General features: G+C 46.2%; 1 protein-coding gene across 1 annotated transcript in view; it reads left to right on the top strand.

Annotated features, from left to right (window-relative positions):
- Positions 1–17,781, top strand: part of PLXDC1 (plexin domain containing 1) — a 44,414-nt gene that overhangs the window by 22,684 nt on the left and 3,949 nt on the right. Inside the window, exons 9-12 of the mRNA XM_038753983.1 lie at positions 545–626; positions 5,106–5,166; positions 7,819–7,954; positions 10,886–10,921. Coding sequence (XP_038609911.1) covers positions 545–626; positions 5,106–5,166; positions 7,819–7,954; positions 10,886–10,921 — 315 coding nt within the window. The remainder of the gene's footprint in view (positions 1–544; positions 627–5,105; positions 5,167–7,818; positions 7,955–10,885; positions 10,922–17,781) is intronic.

The raw sequence follows: 17,781 nt of genomic DNA, 5'->3' as shown, positions 1-17,781 counted from the left end.
CCACTCACTAATAATAATAGTGGCATTTGTTAAGCATTTACTATGTGTCTTTTAGACTGTGAGCCCACTGTTGGGTAGGGACTGTCTCTGTATGTTGCTGACTTGTACTTCCCAAGCGCTTAGTACAGTGCTCTGCACACAGTAAGCGCTCAATAAATACGATTGATTGATTGATGTGTCAAACACTGTCCCGAGCCCTGGGGTAGACACAAAATCATCTCTGGGTCACGGTCCCTGCCCCACATGGGGCTCACAGACTAAGTAGGAGGGAAAACCGTTTTTCTAATCTCTGTTTTCCGGACGCAGAAACTGAGGCAGGGTCAGGATTAGAACCCCGTGGACTCTTGATTCCCAGGCCTGGGTTCTTTCCACGAGGCCCCGCTGCTTCTCAATCAGAAGTTTCAATGACTGTCTCTTTGGGAGAGAGGAGGGAAAGAGGAGGGGACAAGTGGGGGGTGTCAGCCGCTAGAAGAGCATCTGGTTGTGAGAGACACCCCTCCCCGTCCCTCACAAGAGGCTGCCATCTCTGTCTTTTGCTTTCCAGCCTGCCTTCAGCATCAGAGCTGCGAAGTTTGCGTTTCCTCAGACTTGACCTTCAACTGCAGCTGGTGTAACATCCTTCAGAGGTAGCGCGGATGGGCGACCCAGGGTGGGGGGTAGAGGGTCCTCCCTTGGGCCTGGGACATTTGGGGGAGGTAATCCACATGGGTCAATCAGTGAAACAAAAGTGTTGATAATAATGGGTTCACATGGATCGATCAATCAAACAATAGTGCTTATAAAAATGATGGTACTTAAGTGCTTACTATGTGTCAAACACTGTTCTAAGTGCTGGGGTAGGTACAGAGAAGCAGCGTGGCTCAGTGGAAAGAGCACGGGCTTGGGGGTCCGAAGTCATGGGTTCAAATCCCTGCTCAGCTGAGTGACTCTGGGCAAGCCACTTAACTTCTCTGGGCCTCAGTTACCTCATCTGTAAAATGGGGATGAAGACTGTGAGCCCCCCGTGGGACAACCTGATCACCTTGTAACCTCCCCAGAGCTTAGAACAGTGCTTTGCACATAGTAAGTGCTCAATAAATGCCATTATTGTTATTATTATTATTATTATTTCCTGCCCACAATGACCTTAAAGTTTTTAATAGACACCAACTGTTCATTACACTTCAAAAAACAGTCTCTTCTCAAAGTGCACAGAATTCAGAGCCCCACCTCCCCAGCATGCCTGCAGATTATAACAGTGCTTGTTATAGAACAATGATCCCTTGATTGAATAAATCCAGCTCTCAGGGTCACACTCTCTCATTTCACAACTCCCCTGTGAGGGAGGGAAAGGCAGGGCTCATTCATTCATTCAGTGGTATTTATTGAACGCTCACTGTATACAGAGCACTGTACCAAGCGCTTGGGAGAGTCCAATATAACCTATGAACAGACACATTCCCTGCCCACAGTGAGCTTACAGTCTTGGGGGGGAGGGAAGGCAGACATTAATATAAATATATAAATTACAGATACGGGCATAAGTGCTGTGGGGCTGGGAGGGGAGATGAATAAAGGGAGCAAGTAAGGGTGACGCAGGAGTGAGAGAAAAGGAAAGGGGGTTCAATCAGGGAAGGCCTCTTGGAGGAGATATGCCTTCAAAATGGCTTTGAAGGGGAGGGAGTAACTGTCTGTTGGATTTGAGGAGGGAAGATCATTCCCCCCAATCTACAGATGGGAAAACTGAGGCCCAGAGGTTGCTAAACGATTTGCCTGAGTTGCACAGTGAGCTAGGGGATCCTCATCCCTGCTCTTTCCACCAAGCCAGATGGTTAAACCCACTGACGGCAGGGTGCTCTTTGACTAGATTTTCTTCGGTTTTCCTTGAGGGGAAAGGAGAAATTCCGAGTGACTATGGAACCTTGAGAAACGCTGCAAAATGTTTTGAACCACAGTGCCGTCTGGATGGGATTCAAATTTTGAGTCAAAGTTTTTCATTGGCGCTCATTCCTAGAACAGAAATCACTATCTTTCACTGCCTGTTCTGGGACTCTCAAACCCTGATCTCATGACGAAGAATTTAATGAGATAAATAAAGGGCAGAACAAAAATTTACTCTTGAGACAGCAAAATTCCCAAGACTGGAAAGTGATATGAACTTTAGGAGTGTTTTTGGTTTGGCTTTTTTTGCAAACTTTAAAATTATAGGGCCACAGAATTCCTATTAAGCAGTTATGTACTTGGGTAGAATTTCCTTTCTCCTTTCCAAGTCATTTGTGCATAAACAGAAACTGTCTCTTGTAACAATCAGTCTCCTCAGCTAACACAGTCCTGGTCCTTCGAGGGGTGAAAGGACAGAATTCCTTTGTTTTTATCCCCCTTGAGTGATAGCTTTGATGGTCCTCAGTCTACCTGGGAAATGGGAGGATGTATGGGTGTTTCTGTTTCTCTTGGGAATCAAGAGGTTTTTAACAAAAAAAGTGAAATGTTTAGGAGGAAAACTACAGGTGTTTCTGCTTTTCTTGGGAATCGAGAGGCTTTTAACAAAGAAAGTGAAACGTTTAGGAGGGAAAAGCATAGGTCCAAGGGGATCCTGTTCTAACCCGAGGAGCTCTCCTCATGCCTGGAGGCAGAAGCAGAGACTAGATGTTCTTTGAGAATTCCCCAGCACGGAGTGGAGTGTCAGCAAATGTTAATGCATGGCATCTCTGATGGAAGTGGCAGGAGATGATTTATAAAAGCACAACTTTTTCTTGACACGCATTCAGTGACCTAGCTTATCCCGCGGGATCATTGGAAACGACGGGGGACAAGAGATCGGGAAGTTTAGTGAGGTTGGGAGGACAAACGCAATCTGGAGTAAGATCGGCCAGTCCGTTCTGGCTGGGGCCTGTCGAGCTCCAGGCTGTATTTCAGCTGGCGTCCGGCACAGTGAAATTACAGGGAAATTCAATTAGGGGAGGTGCCTGAATATAACTTTTTCCTGGCCTTGGGGAAAGGACATCGGCTTGGGAGTCAGGAGATCTGGCTAATAATCCCCTCTCTGCAACCAGCCTCCTGCGTGATCTTGGTCAAGTCACTGCATTTGTCTGCGCCTCAGTATCCTCCTGTATAAAATGACGACTAAATATCTGTTCTCCCTCCTACTTAGGCTGTGAGCCCCATGTAGGACAGGAACTGTGTCCCACCTATCTTGTATCAACCCCAGTGCTTAGTATAGTGCACTTTTTAAAAAAATGGTATTAAGCTTTTACTATATACTAGGTCCTGTACTAAGTCGTGGGCTCCATACAAGCTAATCACCTTCTGTGTCCCCCACGGGGCTCACTGTCTTCATCCCCATTTTACAGATGAGGCAACTGAGGCACAGAGAAGTGAAGCGACTTGCCCAAGGTCACACACAGCAGACAAGTGGTGTAGCCAGAATTAGAACTCTGGTCCTTCTGGCTCCCAGGCCTATGCTCTATCCTCTAGGCTACACTGCTTCCAAAGTACTTTGTTCTCGGCACAAAATAAGGCTTAACAATACCACATTTATTATTTGTATTAGATCCAGTAGGCCCCACTCAAGACCCTATGTTCCCCTCTTCTTTCCCCTCATTCATTCATTCAATCAGTCGTATTTATTGAGCACTTACAGTGTGCAGAGCACTGTACTAAGCGCTTGGAAAGTACAATTCATCTCCCCACCTGCCCTCGGAACAGGGTTTAAAGGGACCCCATTTCTTTAACCTAAGGAGGGATGGGGTTTGCAAGGACAGGATTAGACAATACTGGAGTGGCCGGAAGCTCTCTCAGAGACTGTCTCCTGCCGCCATCTGTTTTACATAACATGTTTCAGACCCACTCTTTTAATTTGACCTTTTTTCTCCTCCTCCACCCACCCGCCTCAGCATCCGAACCGCCCTCCTGGCTCTGAGCTACCACACTCTGCTGCTTGCCCTCAGTTCTTACGGTTGACAGGGCAAAGGGATTTCCCCAAGCGATCCATCGCCGCACCCCCGAAGCCGGATCCGAGGGGCCGTCACTGGGCAGAAAACGTCCTTCGGCCCTCAGAGGTTTCTTAAAAAGAAATAATTCCTCAGTGGCTTCAGCTGTATCAGAGAAATCTGGGTGGTTATTATTTGCTGCCGGGGGCTCGGAGTTAGCTGGCTGATACTTTCTCGGCCTATTGTTTATTCTTTTGGGTTTCTGTTCCCGCACAGATGTTGTTGGACCAAAACATGGATTTCGTGGGCTCCTCTGGCACTGAGGCTCAAAGGCGGAAATTCGAACATGATTACTTTGAAAGCATTTTCTTTCTCGCCCTGCCCCGCCTCCCCGGTTTCCGTGGAGGAGGGCAGAACCTACCCCTTCCCTCATCCCCACGACAGGAAGCGGAGGCTGGTTTCTTCCAGCACAGCTGTGCAGAGACCAAGCCCTCTTTAAGAGGACTCTCCCCATGCAGCTTTTCCCCAAACCCTACAATCTTCGAATTTCCGGTCACTTAAAAAAAACAGAAAACACAAACTATCGAGGAGTTGGAACAGATTTGCTAATGGCACATCTTTTTGTAAGTCTCCACTTTGAGAAGCAATGAGGTTTAGTGGATAGAGCACAGACTTGGGAGTCAAAAGGACCTGGGTTCTAATCTCAGTTCCTCCACTTGTCTGCTATGTGACTTCGAGCAAGTCAGTTAATTTCTTTGTTCCGCAGTTCCCTCGACTTTAAAGTGGAGATTAAGCCTTTGAGCCCCTTGTGGGCTTCATTTCCACTGAAGGAAATTCCGCCCAAGCACATGACAGCTTAACGGGAACTCCGTGGCCCTATAATTTTAAAGTTTGAAAAAAAACCAACAACCACGCTCCTATGTCGTACACATAGTAAGCGCTCGGTAATTCAATTGATTGATTAACAAATACCACAAAAAAAGTAGAGAAACTCTTCAGTTTTCAGTGATGTTTCTGAATGCTGAATCCTCTGTGGATTTTTCTGTCCCTTAGAGCAAAACACATGCCACCCCTCCTTCAGGTAGCCCCGAATTCAGAAATATGGTTTTCCCTGGTCCATGGCCCTGTCGGTTGTAATGAACGGGGAATTCATCCGCTCCCAGATAACCTCTCTTTCCTCTTTCTTCTGTCCCACAGATGTTCCAGTGGGTTTGACCGGTATCGTGAGGAGTGGCTGACCTACGGCTGTGCCCAAGAGGTGAGAGAGAGACTGTAAGCTAATTGTGGGCAGACAATGTGACTGTTTACTGTTCTTTTGTACTCTCCCAAGCACTTAATACAGTGCTTTGCACACAGTAACCTCTCAATAAATATGATTGATTGATTGAATGAATGAAAAACGATTTCCCCTGGCCATCTGGGCTACGATGTAGTTGGAAAAGAGGTTCAGCAGCAGGGTAATTTCCCTCTTCAAGGGAGAAATTCCCCCCTCCCCGGTCTACTTTCCCAAACCGTTCTGGGGTTTGATCAGATACCCTCATTTGGAAATCTCAGAGTGGCACATCAATCAACAGTATTTATTCAATCAGTCAGTCAATCATTTATTGAGTGCTTACTGTGTGCAGGGCACCCTACTGAGTGCTTGGGAGAGTACATTCCCTGCCCTCAACCAGCTTAGAGTCTACGGGGGAGACGGACATTGATATAAGTCAGTCTGTTATGGATATTTACATAGGTGCAGTGGGGCCGCATGACACAGAAGGGAGTGGGCAAAGAGGAAACAAGGGCTTACTCAGGGAAGGCCTCTTGGAGGAGATGTGCCTTCGATAAGGCTTTGAAGGTGGGGAGAGTAGTTGTCTGTCAGATATGAAAAGGGAAGGCATTCCAGACCAGAGGCAGGATGTGGGCAAGATGTCGGCTGAGAGATAGATGAGTAGAGTGAGTAGGTTGGCATGAGAGGAGTGAGTAGGTTGGCATGAGAGGAGTGAAGTTTGTGGGCTGGGCTGTAGTAGAATAGCAGTGAGGTGAGGTAGGAGGGGACAAGTTGATTGAGGGCTTTAAAGCCGATGGTAAGGAGTTTCTGTCTGATGCAAAAGTGGAGCACTTAGTTTACGCAGAACATTCATTCAGTCATATTTATTGAGCACTTACTGTGTGCAGAGCACTGTACTAAGCACTTAGCACTGTACTAAGCACTTAGCACTGTACTACAGTGTACTAAACACTTGGGAGAGTACAGTATAACAAAATTGGTAGACATATTCCCTGCCCACAATGAACTGTCAGTCTAGAGGGGGAAAAGACATTGCAAATATAATAATAATAATAATAATAATAATAATAATGACATTTATTAAGTGCTTACTATGTGCAAAGCACTGTTCTAAGTGCTGGATAGATATGTACATAAGTGCTTGGGGCTGAGGATGGGGAGAATAAAGAGTGCCAACTTGTACTTCCCAAGTGCTTAGTACAGTGCTCTGCACACAGTAAGTGCTCAATAAATACAATTGAATGAATAAAGAGTGCAAATCCAAGTAGGTTGATGCAGAAGGAGGGGGAGTATTTGGAAATCTCAGAATGACGCAAGGACGGGTTTGTCGTTTTCATGTCCCTGACCAAGCAAATGGTGGCTTTCGGGAAGAGTTTCCGTAACCTGTCGAGGCTGGCGCCTTACCCCAGCCTCAGTCCTCTGGATTTGATCGGACAAGACAAGTCAGTCAGTCAATCATATGTTTTGAGTGCTTACTGTGTGCAGAGCACTGTACTAAGCGCTGGGAAGAGTACAATATAACAATAAACAGACACATTCACTGCCCACAGTGAGCTCACAGTGTAGAGGTTACTGCCTCTACCCCCCTGGTCTGAGGGCCCATCTTGGGAGGGGCTGTTATTGAGCTGTATTCATATTGTTATCATTATTGTTTTGTGGTATGTGTGCCTAGCACTGTTCTAAGCGCTGGGGTAGATACAAGCTATTCAGATTGGACACAATCAATGTCGCACAAGGGACTCACAGTTTTAATCCCCATTTTTTACAGATGAGGGAACTGAGGGCCAGAGAAGTGATGTGCCTTGTCCAAGGTCACACAGCAGACAAGTGGCGGAGCCGGGATTAGAACCCAGGTCCTTCTGACTCCCAGGCCTGAATTCTATTCACCAGGCCACGCTGTTTCTACTTAACTTTTAAGAAAAGTCTCTTAACTTTTCTGTGCCTCAGTTTCCTCCTCTGAAATGGGCGTAAAATACTCATTCTCCTTCCTACTTCAACTGTGAGCCTGATGACGAAAAGGGATTAGGTTCGATTTGATTATCTTGTATCTACCCCAGTGCTTTATTATTATTTTATTAATTTATTATAATTATTATTTATGTAGTACTGGTCATTCACTTATTTATTCAATCAGTCATGTTTTTTGAGCACTTACTATATGCAGAGCACTGTACTAAGCGCTTGTGAGAGTACAACATAACAATAAACAGACATATTCCCTGCCCACAAGGAGCTTACAGTCAGAAACGTTAGGACGCAGGCCGGAGAAGGAGAGGATTCTAAATCCAAGCGCTCAGTAATAATAATAATGGTATTTGTTAAGCACTTACTATGTGCAAAGCACTGTTCTAAGTGCTGGGGGGGATACAAAGTGATTAGGTTGTCCCACGTGGGGCTCACACTCTTAATTACAGATGAGGTAACAGGCCCAGAGAAGTTAAGTGCTTTGCCCAAGGCCACCCAGCTGACAAGTGGCAGAGCCGGGATTCGAACCCATGACCTCTGACTCCCAAGCCCGGGCTCTTTCCATTGAGCCACGCTGCTTCGCTCTGCATACAGTAAGCGCTCGACAAATACGATTGAATAAATGCGATTGAATGAATGACAAACGTAAGGGTTTGGCTTTCTGGTTTTCAGTCGGAGGGCCGGACCTGTGAGGATTTCCACAGGGAAGACCACAACGCCTCGTTCCCCGAAGGCTCTGCCAACCCCTCGGATGGAGAACTCACCACTTCGGCATCATCCCTCTTCGTCGACAGCCTCACCACGGAAGGTCTGACCACCTCCACCACGAGGGGAGAGGCGTGGTGGGGGGCTCTCCCCCTTGTAGACTTTGAGCCCGTTGTTGGGTAGGGACCGTTCTCTATATGTTGCCGATTTGTACTTCCCAAGCGCGTAGTACAGTGCTCTGCACACAGTAAGCGCTCAGTAAATACGATTGAATGAATGAATGAATGGGGATGAGGTGCAGGGAGGGGTTCTCAGCCCCAAACTTCCCCAGTGGACACCGGAGGGGTCGTAGGGACAAGGCGCCATTCTCTCCAAAGACCGAAACCCAAATGTCTCGCTACCAGGGCCGAATCGGCTTGACCTAGTGGAAAACGCAGGGACTTGGGAGTCAGAGGACCTAGGTTGGAATCCCAGCCTTGCCCTGTTGCTTGCTGTGTGACCTTGGGCAAGTCACTTAACTTCTCTGGGCCTCAGTTGCCTCATCTGTAAAATGAGGATTATAGTTGTGCATTGCAAGTGGCATATGGACTATGTCCAACCTGATTAGCTCATATCTACCCCAGTACAGTGTGTGACACTAAAGAAGCCCTTAACAAATACCATTAAAAAAAATCCTTGCACAAGTCACTTAGCTTTTCTGTGCCACAGTTTCCTCCTCTGTAAAATGGGGTTAAAATACTCATTCTCCTTCCGACTTCGACTGTGAGCCTGATGACGAAAAGGGATTGGATCCGATTTGATTATCTTGTATCTACCCCAGTGCTTTGCAAAGTGCTTGGCGCATAGTAAGCTCTTAACAATTGCCACCATTATTATTATTCAGATCAGTTGAGGGGTTAGCAGGGTCGAGAGCCTCAAATCCTTGGACTTTCTATCCTAAAAACATATTGAAGAAATAACGGTGGAAAGATCTGGATGTGGGACGGGGTAGCAGGATTGAGGAGGGGGAGGGAAAGAGATTGACTGTAAGCTCATTGAGGGAAGGGACTGTGTCTGCTTATTGTTGTGTTGTAATTCCCAAGCACTTAGTACAGTGCTCTGCACACAGTAAGCACTCAAATGCAATTGGATGAATGAAGATTGATTTGCAGCCCATCATGTTTCCGTGTTCAATTCAGTGGTGCCTGGAAGACCCTCCTGGCTGGGGGAGAGGACCGTGGCTTAGTGGATAGAAGGACCTGGGTTCTAATCCTGACTCTACCGAATGTCTGCCATGTGACTTGGGGCATGTCACTGCACTTCTCTGTGCCTCAGTTACCTCATCTGTAAAAAGGGGATAGGAGTGTGAGCCCCATGTGGGACAGGGACTATGTCCAACCCGATGATCTTGTATCTACCCCAGCACTTAGAACAGTGTTTGGCACATAGAGCTTAACAAGTACCAAAATTATAATTATCATAATAATAAGTTATTATTATTATTACTATATTGTGACCCTGGATGGCAGCCTGTGGCTTTTGGTGCCGGTTAGATGGCCTGGAGCAAGAGATATTTGGAGGCTGGATTTATGTGGGAGACGTTATCTTTTCTGATCTGATCTGTCTGGGATCACCTTAGCATCGGACACTAATTAGATTGTACCACTTAGCCCTCTAGCCTGGAACTTAGAGGAACATCTGTGATGTCTTAGATTCATTCATTCATTCATTAAATCGTATTTATTGAGCACTTACTGTGTGCAGAGCACTGGACTAGGCGCTTGGGAAGTACTAGTTGGTTACATATAGAGACGGTCCCTACCCAACAACGGGCTCACAGTCTAGGAGGGGGAGACAGACAACAAAACAAAACATGCGGACAGGTGTCAAAACCATTAGGATAAATAGAATTATAGCTATATGCACATCATTAATAAAATAGAGTAGTAAATATGTACAAGTAAAATAAATAGAGTAATAAATCTGTACAAATCTATACAAGTGCTGTGGGGAGGGGAAGGAGGTAGGGCAGAGGGAGGGGGGTGATGGGGAGGGGAGGAGGAGAGGAAAAAGGGGGCTCAGTCTGGGAAGGCCTCCTGGAGGAGGTGAGCTCTCAGTAGGGCTTTGGAGGGAGGAAGAGAACTAGTTTGGCAGATATGTGGAGGGAGGGCATTCCAGGCCAGGGGAAGGACGTGGGCTGGGGGGGGGGGGGTAAACGGCAGGACAGGAGAGAACAAGGCACAATGAGGAGGTTAGCAGCAGAGGAGCGGAGGGTGCGGGCTGGGCTGTAGAAGGAGAAAAGGGAGATGAGGTAGGAGGGGGCAAGGTGATGGACAGCCTTGAAGCCGAGAGTGAGGAGTTTTTGCTTGATTTGTAGATTGACAGGCAACCACTGGAGAGTTCTGAGGAGGGGAGTAACTGCCCAGAGCATTTCTGTACAAAGATAATCTGGGCAGTAGAGTGAGATATAGACTGAAGCGGGGAGAGACAGGTGGATGAGAGATCAGAGAGGAGGCTGATGCAGTAATCCAGTCAGGATAGGATGAGAGATGTGCAGAGCACTGTACTAAGCCCTTGGGAGAGAATTCATTCATTCATTCAACTGTACTTACTGAGCACTTACTGTGTGCAAAGCACTGTTCTAAGTGCTTAAGAGAGTACAATACAACAACAGACACATTCCCTGCCCACAAGGAGCTCACAGTCCAGAGAGTACAATACAATCAATTTAATAGACATGTTCCCTGTCCTTAAGACTTCATATGCACTAGAAACAAGATAATCAGGTCCGACACAGTTCCTGTCCCACAAGGGGCTCACAGCCTTAGGGGGAAGAAAACAGACATCGAATCTCCATTTTGCTGATGAGGAAACTGAGGGATGGAGAAGTAACTTGCCCAAGATCACACAGCAGATAAGTGGTGAAACCAGGATTAGAACTCGGGTCTCTTGTCTCCCTTTGGGCCTGTACCCTTTCCCCTAGGCCATGCTGCCGTTGACGGAATGGTACCCCTCTAACTCTCCCTCTTTTCCTTCTCTCACCTCCTCCTTTAAGATGACACAAAGTTGACTCAGCCCGCAGGAGGAGATGGTAAGTACGACATGCCACGTGGCTTTCCTCCAGGTTTCTTCCTTAGAAAATGCCCCGTTGGCAAGTTTCAGGTTAGCTGGTGTATTCTGCACAACCCAACTTTATGACTTGGGTCAAAATTGAAGCTCAAAACAGAAATGATGGTTAATTTCTTTTACTGGATATTTTTTAAGCGCTTACTATCTGCCAGGCACTGTACTAAATGCTGAAGATGATCAGGTTGGAACCAGAGTCCGTCCCACAGGGGGTTCACAGGCTTAATCCCCGTTTTACAGATGAGGCACAGAGAAGTGGAGTGACTTGCCCAAGGTCATACAGCAGACAAGAGAAGCAATGTGGCTTACTGGAAAGAGCAGTTTGGGAGTCAGAAGTCATGGGTTCTAATCCTAGCTCCACCACTTGTCAACTGTGTGACTTTGGGCAAGTCACATAACTTCTCTGTGCCTCAGTTACCTCAGCTGTAAAATGGGGATTAAGACTGTCAGCCCCACGTGGGACAACCTGATTACCTTGCATCTATCCCAGCACGTAGAACCACTGTTCTTGGCACATAGTAAGTGCTTAACAAATGCCATAATTATTATTATTAAGTGGCAGAGCTGAGATTAGTCAGTCATTCAGTCATATTTATTGAGCACTTGCTGCGTGCAGCACACTGTACTAAGTGCTTGTGGAGACACATTCCCTATCCATAATGAGTTTACAGTCAAGAGGGGGAGACAGACAATATAAATACATAAATTACGGATCTGTACATAAGTGCTGTCCTCAGAGTCCCAGGCCTGTGCTCTTTCCAGTAGGCCATGCTGCTTTCTAAGTTCTCTGTTGCTTCCCTAAGCACCTCCAGCTTCGATCGATGGAGATGCAGTCGCAGTGAGGTGCGGCTGAGCAGGAGGCATTGGGACTGTTGAAACTGAGGCAAAATTCATCAGAGATAGCCATTCACAGCCATCCGCCCTGACCTGAACTGACTGGGGCCTAGTCGCTAATCTCGGCCATAAATTTCACCAGAAGCTCCAACTCCTGGCCCCTGGGTGCGACTGAATATTCATAGCTCGGAAATTAAAAGGACCCGGGAGAGATAATGGATAAGGCAAGCTAAGGTTGCCTCATGGCAGGGCTTCGGCATATGGCTAATGGATTTTCATCAGCATTAGCGTTTCAATCAATGAAGGCTGTACGTTGGGTTCTTTGGAGGGGGAAGGGAACTCTCCTCTTCCAGTCTGGTTGCTGTCCATAAAGACGTTTGAAGCGAAGAGGGGGAAGAAATCCAGGACCCCCATGCCTGGTTGTGCACTTGAACCAACAATCAGTCAATCAGTCAATGGTATTTATTGAGCACAATCTCTGTACAGAGCACTGTACTAAGTGCTTGGGAGAGTACAGTATAGCATAATTGTACATATTTATTCTATTTATTTTATTTTGTTAATATGTTTTGTTTTGTTGTCTGTCTTCCCCTTCTAGACTGTGAGCCTGCTGTTGGGTAGGGACAGTCTCTATATCTTGCCAACTTGTACTTCCCAAGCGCTTAGTACAGTGCTCTGCACTCAATAAATATGATTGAATGAATGAATGAATAAACAGACACGTTTCCTGCCCATAATGAGCTTAGAGTCTAGAGTCATGTTAATATAAAGAAGGGAAGACACACGTTAAAATAAAGAAATATGTACATAAGATAGATAGGCTATAGATATAATAATGTTGGCATATGTCAAGCGCTTACTATGTGCCAAGCACTGTTCTAAGCGCTGGGGTAGATACAAGGTCATCAGGTTGTCCCACCTAGGGCTCACAGTCTTAATCCCCATTTTACAATTGAGGTAACTGAGGCAAAGAGAAGTTAAGTGACTTCCCCAAAGTCACACAGCTGACGAGTGGCAGAGCTGGGATTAGAACCCATGACCTCTGACTCCCAAGCCCGTGTGCGTAAAGCGCTGTGGGGTTCAGGGTGGGACAAATATCAATTGTCCAAAGGTCACAGATCCAAGTGCTAGATGATGAAGAAGGGAGAGCGAGCCGGGGAAAAGAGGGCTTAATCACGGAAGGCCTCTGGGAGGAGATTCATTCATTCATTCATTCAATCATATTTATTGAGCGCTTACTGTGTGCAGAGCACTGTACTAAGTGTTTGGGAAGTACAAGTTGGCAACATATAGAGACGGTCCCTGCCCAACAGTGGGCTCACAGTCTAGAAAGATGGAGATGGAGTCTAGGAGATGTGACCTTAATAAGGCTTTGAAGGTAGGGAGGGTGGTGGTCTGGTATATATGGAAGGGGAGGGAGTTTCAGGCCAGAGGGAGGATGTGAGAAAGGGGTCGGTAGCGAGATAGATGAAATTGGAGAACGGTGAGTAAACTGGCGATAGAGGAGCAATCTATCCTCTGATTGTGCGTGCTGAACTGTAGTAGGAGGGCAGTGAGGTGAGGTAGGATGGGGTGAGCTGACTGAGTGCTTTAAAGCCGATGGTAAGGAGTTAATGTTTGATGTGGAGGTGGTTGGGCAGCTACGGGAGGTTCTTGAGGAGTTGGGGAGATGTGGATGGAATGTTTCTTTTAGAAAAATGATCCGTGCAGCAGAGCGAAGTATGGACTGGAGTAGAGAGAGACAGGAGGCAGGGAAGTCAGCAAGGAGACAGATGCAGTAGTCGAAGCAAGCTAGGATAAGTGCGTGGATCAGTGTGGTAGCAGTTTTGTGGAGAGGAAAGGGTAGATTTTGGCAATGTAGTGAAGGTAGAACCGATAGGATTTGGTGACATTGAATATCCGGGTGAAATGAGAGAGAGGAGTTGAGGACAAAGGAAAGGTTACAGACTTGGGGGGCAGGGAATGTGTCTGTTATATTGTACTCTCCCAAGTGCTTAGTTCAGTGCTCTGCAAGCAGTAAGTGCTCAGTAAATACGACATTGATTGACTGATAGGGAGGATAGTGGTATATTCTCTACAGTGATGGGAAGGACAGGGTTTGGATGGGAAGATGAGGAGTTCCGTTTTGGACACGTTTAGTTTGAGAGGTGTCAATGGGACATCCAGGTAGAGATGTCCGGAAGGCAAGAGAAAATGTGAGATTGCAGGGAAGGAGAAAGGTCAGGGCTGAAGATGTAGATTTGGGAATCATTTGAAGCAACGTGGCCTAGTGAAAAGAGCCTGGGCTTTGGAGTCAGAGGTCATGGGTTCAAATCCTGGCTCCACTAATTGTCAGCTGTATGACCTTGGGCAAGTCACTTCACTTCTCTGGGCCTCAGTTACCTCATCTGTAAAATGGGGATTAAAAGACTGTGAGCCCCAAGTGGGACAATCTGATCACCTTGTAACCTCCCCAGCGCTTTGAACAGTGCTTTGTACATAGTAAGCGCTTAACAAATGCCATTATTATTATTATTCCAGTGCTTAGAATAGTGCTTGGAACATAGTAAGTGCTTAACAAATATTATTATTATTATTATCTGCATAGAGATGGCAACTGAAGCCATGTGTGTGAGTTTGTAGATAAAGAATAGAAGGGGACCCAAAACTGAGCCTTTAGAGACCACCCACTGTCAGAGGGTGAGAGGCAGAGGAAGAGCCAGCAAAAGAAACCGAGAAGTCATCAGAGAGACAGGAGGAAAACCAAGAGAGGACAATGTCAGTAAAGCCAAGGTTGGATAAAATTTCAAGGAGAATGGGGTGGTCTTCAGTGTCAAAGGCAGCTGAGAGGTCTAGGAGGATTAGGATAGAGTGGAAGCCGTCAGATTTGGTGAGGAAAAGGTCACTGGTTGCCTTAAAGAGAGTTGTTTCTGTGGAGTGAAGGAGGCGGAAGCCAGATTGGAGGGGATCAAGGATTGAATTGGAGGAGGGGAAGTGGAGATTTGGAGTGTAAACAATTCTTTCAATAAGTTTGGAGAGGACCGGTAGGAGGGTGAAGGGGTGATAACTAGAGGAAGATGTGGGGTCAAAGGAGGGTTTTTTTTTAGGATGGGGATACATAAGCATATTCGAAAGCAGTGAGGAAGCTATGTCAAAGTTAACAGTTGAAGATGGCAGTCAAAGAGGGGAGAAGGAAAGGGGTAAGTGTTTTAAAAAGGTATGAAAAGATGGGGTCAGAAGCACAGGTGGAGGGGGTATATTTAAAGAGGAAGCAAGCACTCTCTTCTTGAGTTACTGAAAGGAATATAGGAAGAGTCAAAGAGGGAGGTAGAGGTGGTGGGTGGAATAGGAGAGAAGCAGGGATTTAGGGATGGTTTCAATTTTGTCGATGAAGTATGTAGCCAGATCATTAGGGGAAAGAGATGGAAGGGGGTGGAGGGACAGGAAGTTTGAGGAGGGAATTAAATGTCTGGAACAACTGGTAGGGACCGTGGTTATGGGAGTGAATTAGGAAGGAGAAGTATTGTTGTTGAGCAGAGGGGAGGGCCCGGCTCCGAGTAAGCACTTAGTAAATAACGTCATTAGCATTACAAAAGGACCCCTGGAGATGAGGAGATTTCAATGGGGCTTTGAAGATGGGGGAGAATTGTGGCCTGCTAAAAATGAAGAGGGAGGGAGGGTGAAAGACATGTGGTTGATGGAGAGAAGAGAATAAGGCCCAGTGAGTAGGTTAGCTTGAGAGGACGTTGGGTATAGTGGGAGCAGAGAGTGAATAAGTAAGAGGGAAAGAGTTGATTATGTGTCTTAAAGCTGACTGAGCGGTTAGGAGTTTCTGCTTTGATATAGTGAGGAATGGACATCCAGTGGGAGATTTTAGAGGATTGGGGAGATTCATTCATTCATTCAATCGTATTTATTGAGCACTTACTGTGTGCAGAGCACTGTACTAAGTGTTTGGGAGAGTACAATATAACAACAGATACATTCCTGCCCACAATGTGTGCAGAATGACATTTTAGAAAAAAATGAATCGGGTCTGTGAAACCCGTTGTTGGGTAGGGATTGTCTCTATCTGTTGCAGAATTGTACTTTCCCAGCGCTTAGTACAGTGCTCTGCACACAGTAAGCACTCAATAAATACGATTGAATGGATGAATGAATGAATCAGTGGTATTGATTGAACGCTTGCCGTATGCAGAACACAGACTATACCTTGGGCTCCTTGTGGGCAGGGATTGGCACTTTTTATTGTTGTGTTGTACTTTCCCAAGTGCTTAGTACAGTGCTCTGCACACAGTAAATGCTTAATAAATACGATCGAATGAATGAATGAACACTATGCTAAGCGCTTGGGAGAGAACAGAATTGGTAGACAGGTTGCCTGCCCACAATGAACTTACAGTCCAGAGGGGAAGACAGACATTAACAAAAATAAATTACAGCTATGTACGTAAGTGCTCCGGGTTTAAGGGAGGGGTGAATAAAGGATGTGATTCCAAGTGCAAGGGCGACACAGAAGGCAGTAGAAGAAGAAGAAATGAGGACTTAGAGAAAACTTCTTGGAGGAGATTGCATTATATTCTCTTTTTTATGGTATTTTTTTAAGCACTTACTATATGCCAGACACCATACTAACTGCTGGGGTAGATACAAACTAATCAGGTTGGACACAGTCCCTGTCCCACATAGGGCTCACAATATTAATCCCCATTTTACAGATGAGGTAACTGAGACACAGAGAAGTGAAGTGGCTTGCCCAAGATCAGATAACAGACAAGCAGCAGAGCTGGGATTAGAAACCATGTTCTGTGACTCCCAACCTTGTGTTCTATCCATGTTGCTTCTCCTCTCTCTCGCAAGTGCTTACAACAGTGCTCAACACACAGTAAGCACCCAATATCATTGATTGATTGATTGGACTGGGTATCTATGGTGAGCAGGGCACTCTGCTGGATGCTTAGAATCGATCCAACAACCAGTGGTATTTATTTAGCGCTTGTCTAAGAGGCATATGTTTATTTCTCAGGAAGATGCAAGTCCAAACATGACTCTGACTTGTCCGTTCCCCTTCTCCCAAGACCTCTCATACTCTCCCAAACACTTAGTACAGTGCCCCTGCACACTGTAAGCATTCAAGAAGTACCAGAAGCAGCCTGGCATAGTCATTCATTCAATCGTATTTATTGAGCACTTACTGTGTGCAGAGCACTGTACTAAGCTCTAAGTACAGGCGTAGTCGAAAGAGCACGGGTTTGGGAGTCAGCATGACCTGGGTTCTTATCCTGGCTCCTCCACATGCCCGCTCTGTGGCCTTGGGCAAGTTGCTTAACTTCTCAGTGCCCCAGTTACCTCATCTGTAAAATGAGGATTAAGACAGTGAACTCCCTGAGAGACAGGGACTGGGTCCAACCTGATTACCTTGTATCTCCCCAAATGCTCAGAACAGTGATTGGCACATAGTAAGCACTTAACAATTACTATTATTATTATTATTATCCCCTATATCTCTCCCAGCACCTTGGTCCCCCTCTGAATCTTACCCTGGTCACCACAGACTGGCTCTAATCAGTCAGTCAATCATATTTATTGAGCACTTGCTGTGTGCAAAGCAGTGTACTAAGCGCCTGGGAGAGTTCAATATAACAATGTAACAGACACACTCCCTGCCCACAGTGAGCTTACAGTCTAGAGGGGGAGGCAGACATTAATATAAATAAATAAAATTACAGATATGGACATAAGTGCTGTGGGGTTGGGGGGGGGGTGAAGGAAGGGAGCAAGTCAGGGTGATGCAGAGACGAAAGGACGGCTTAGTCAGGGAAGGCTTCTTGGAGGAGATGTGCCTTCAAGAAGGCTTTGAAACGGGGGGAGAGTCATTTTTCTGTCGGATTTGAGGAGGGAGGGCATTCCAGGCCAGAAGTAGGGTGTAGCGAGAGGTCGGCGGAGAGATAAAGGAGAACGCTCAGCTATTTCACAAACCCCTTGGTACAGTGCTTTGCACACAGTAAGCAC

Source organism: Tachyglossus aculeatus, chromosome 11, assembly GCF_015852505.1.
Source record: "Tachyglossus aculeatus isolate mTacAcu1 chromosome 11, mTacAcu1.pri, whole genome shotgun sequence".
Lineage (NCBI taxonomy): Eukaryota > Metazoa > Chordata > Mammalia > Monotremata > Tachyglossidae > Tachyglossus > Tachyglossus aculeatus.
Note: the sequence above shows the minus strand (reverse complement) of the source record. Positions and strands in the feature narration are given on the sequence as shown.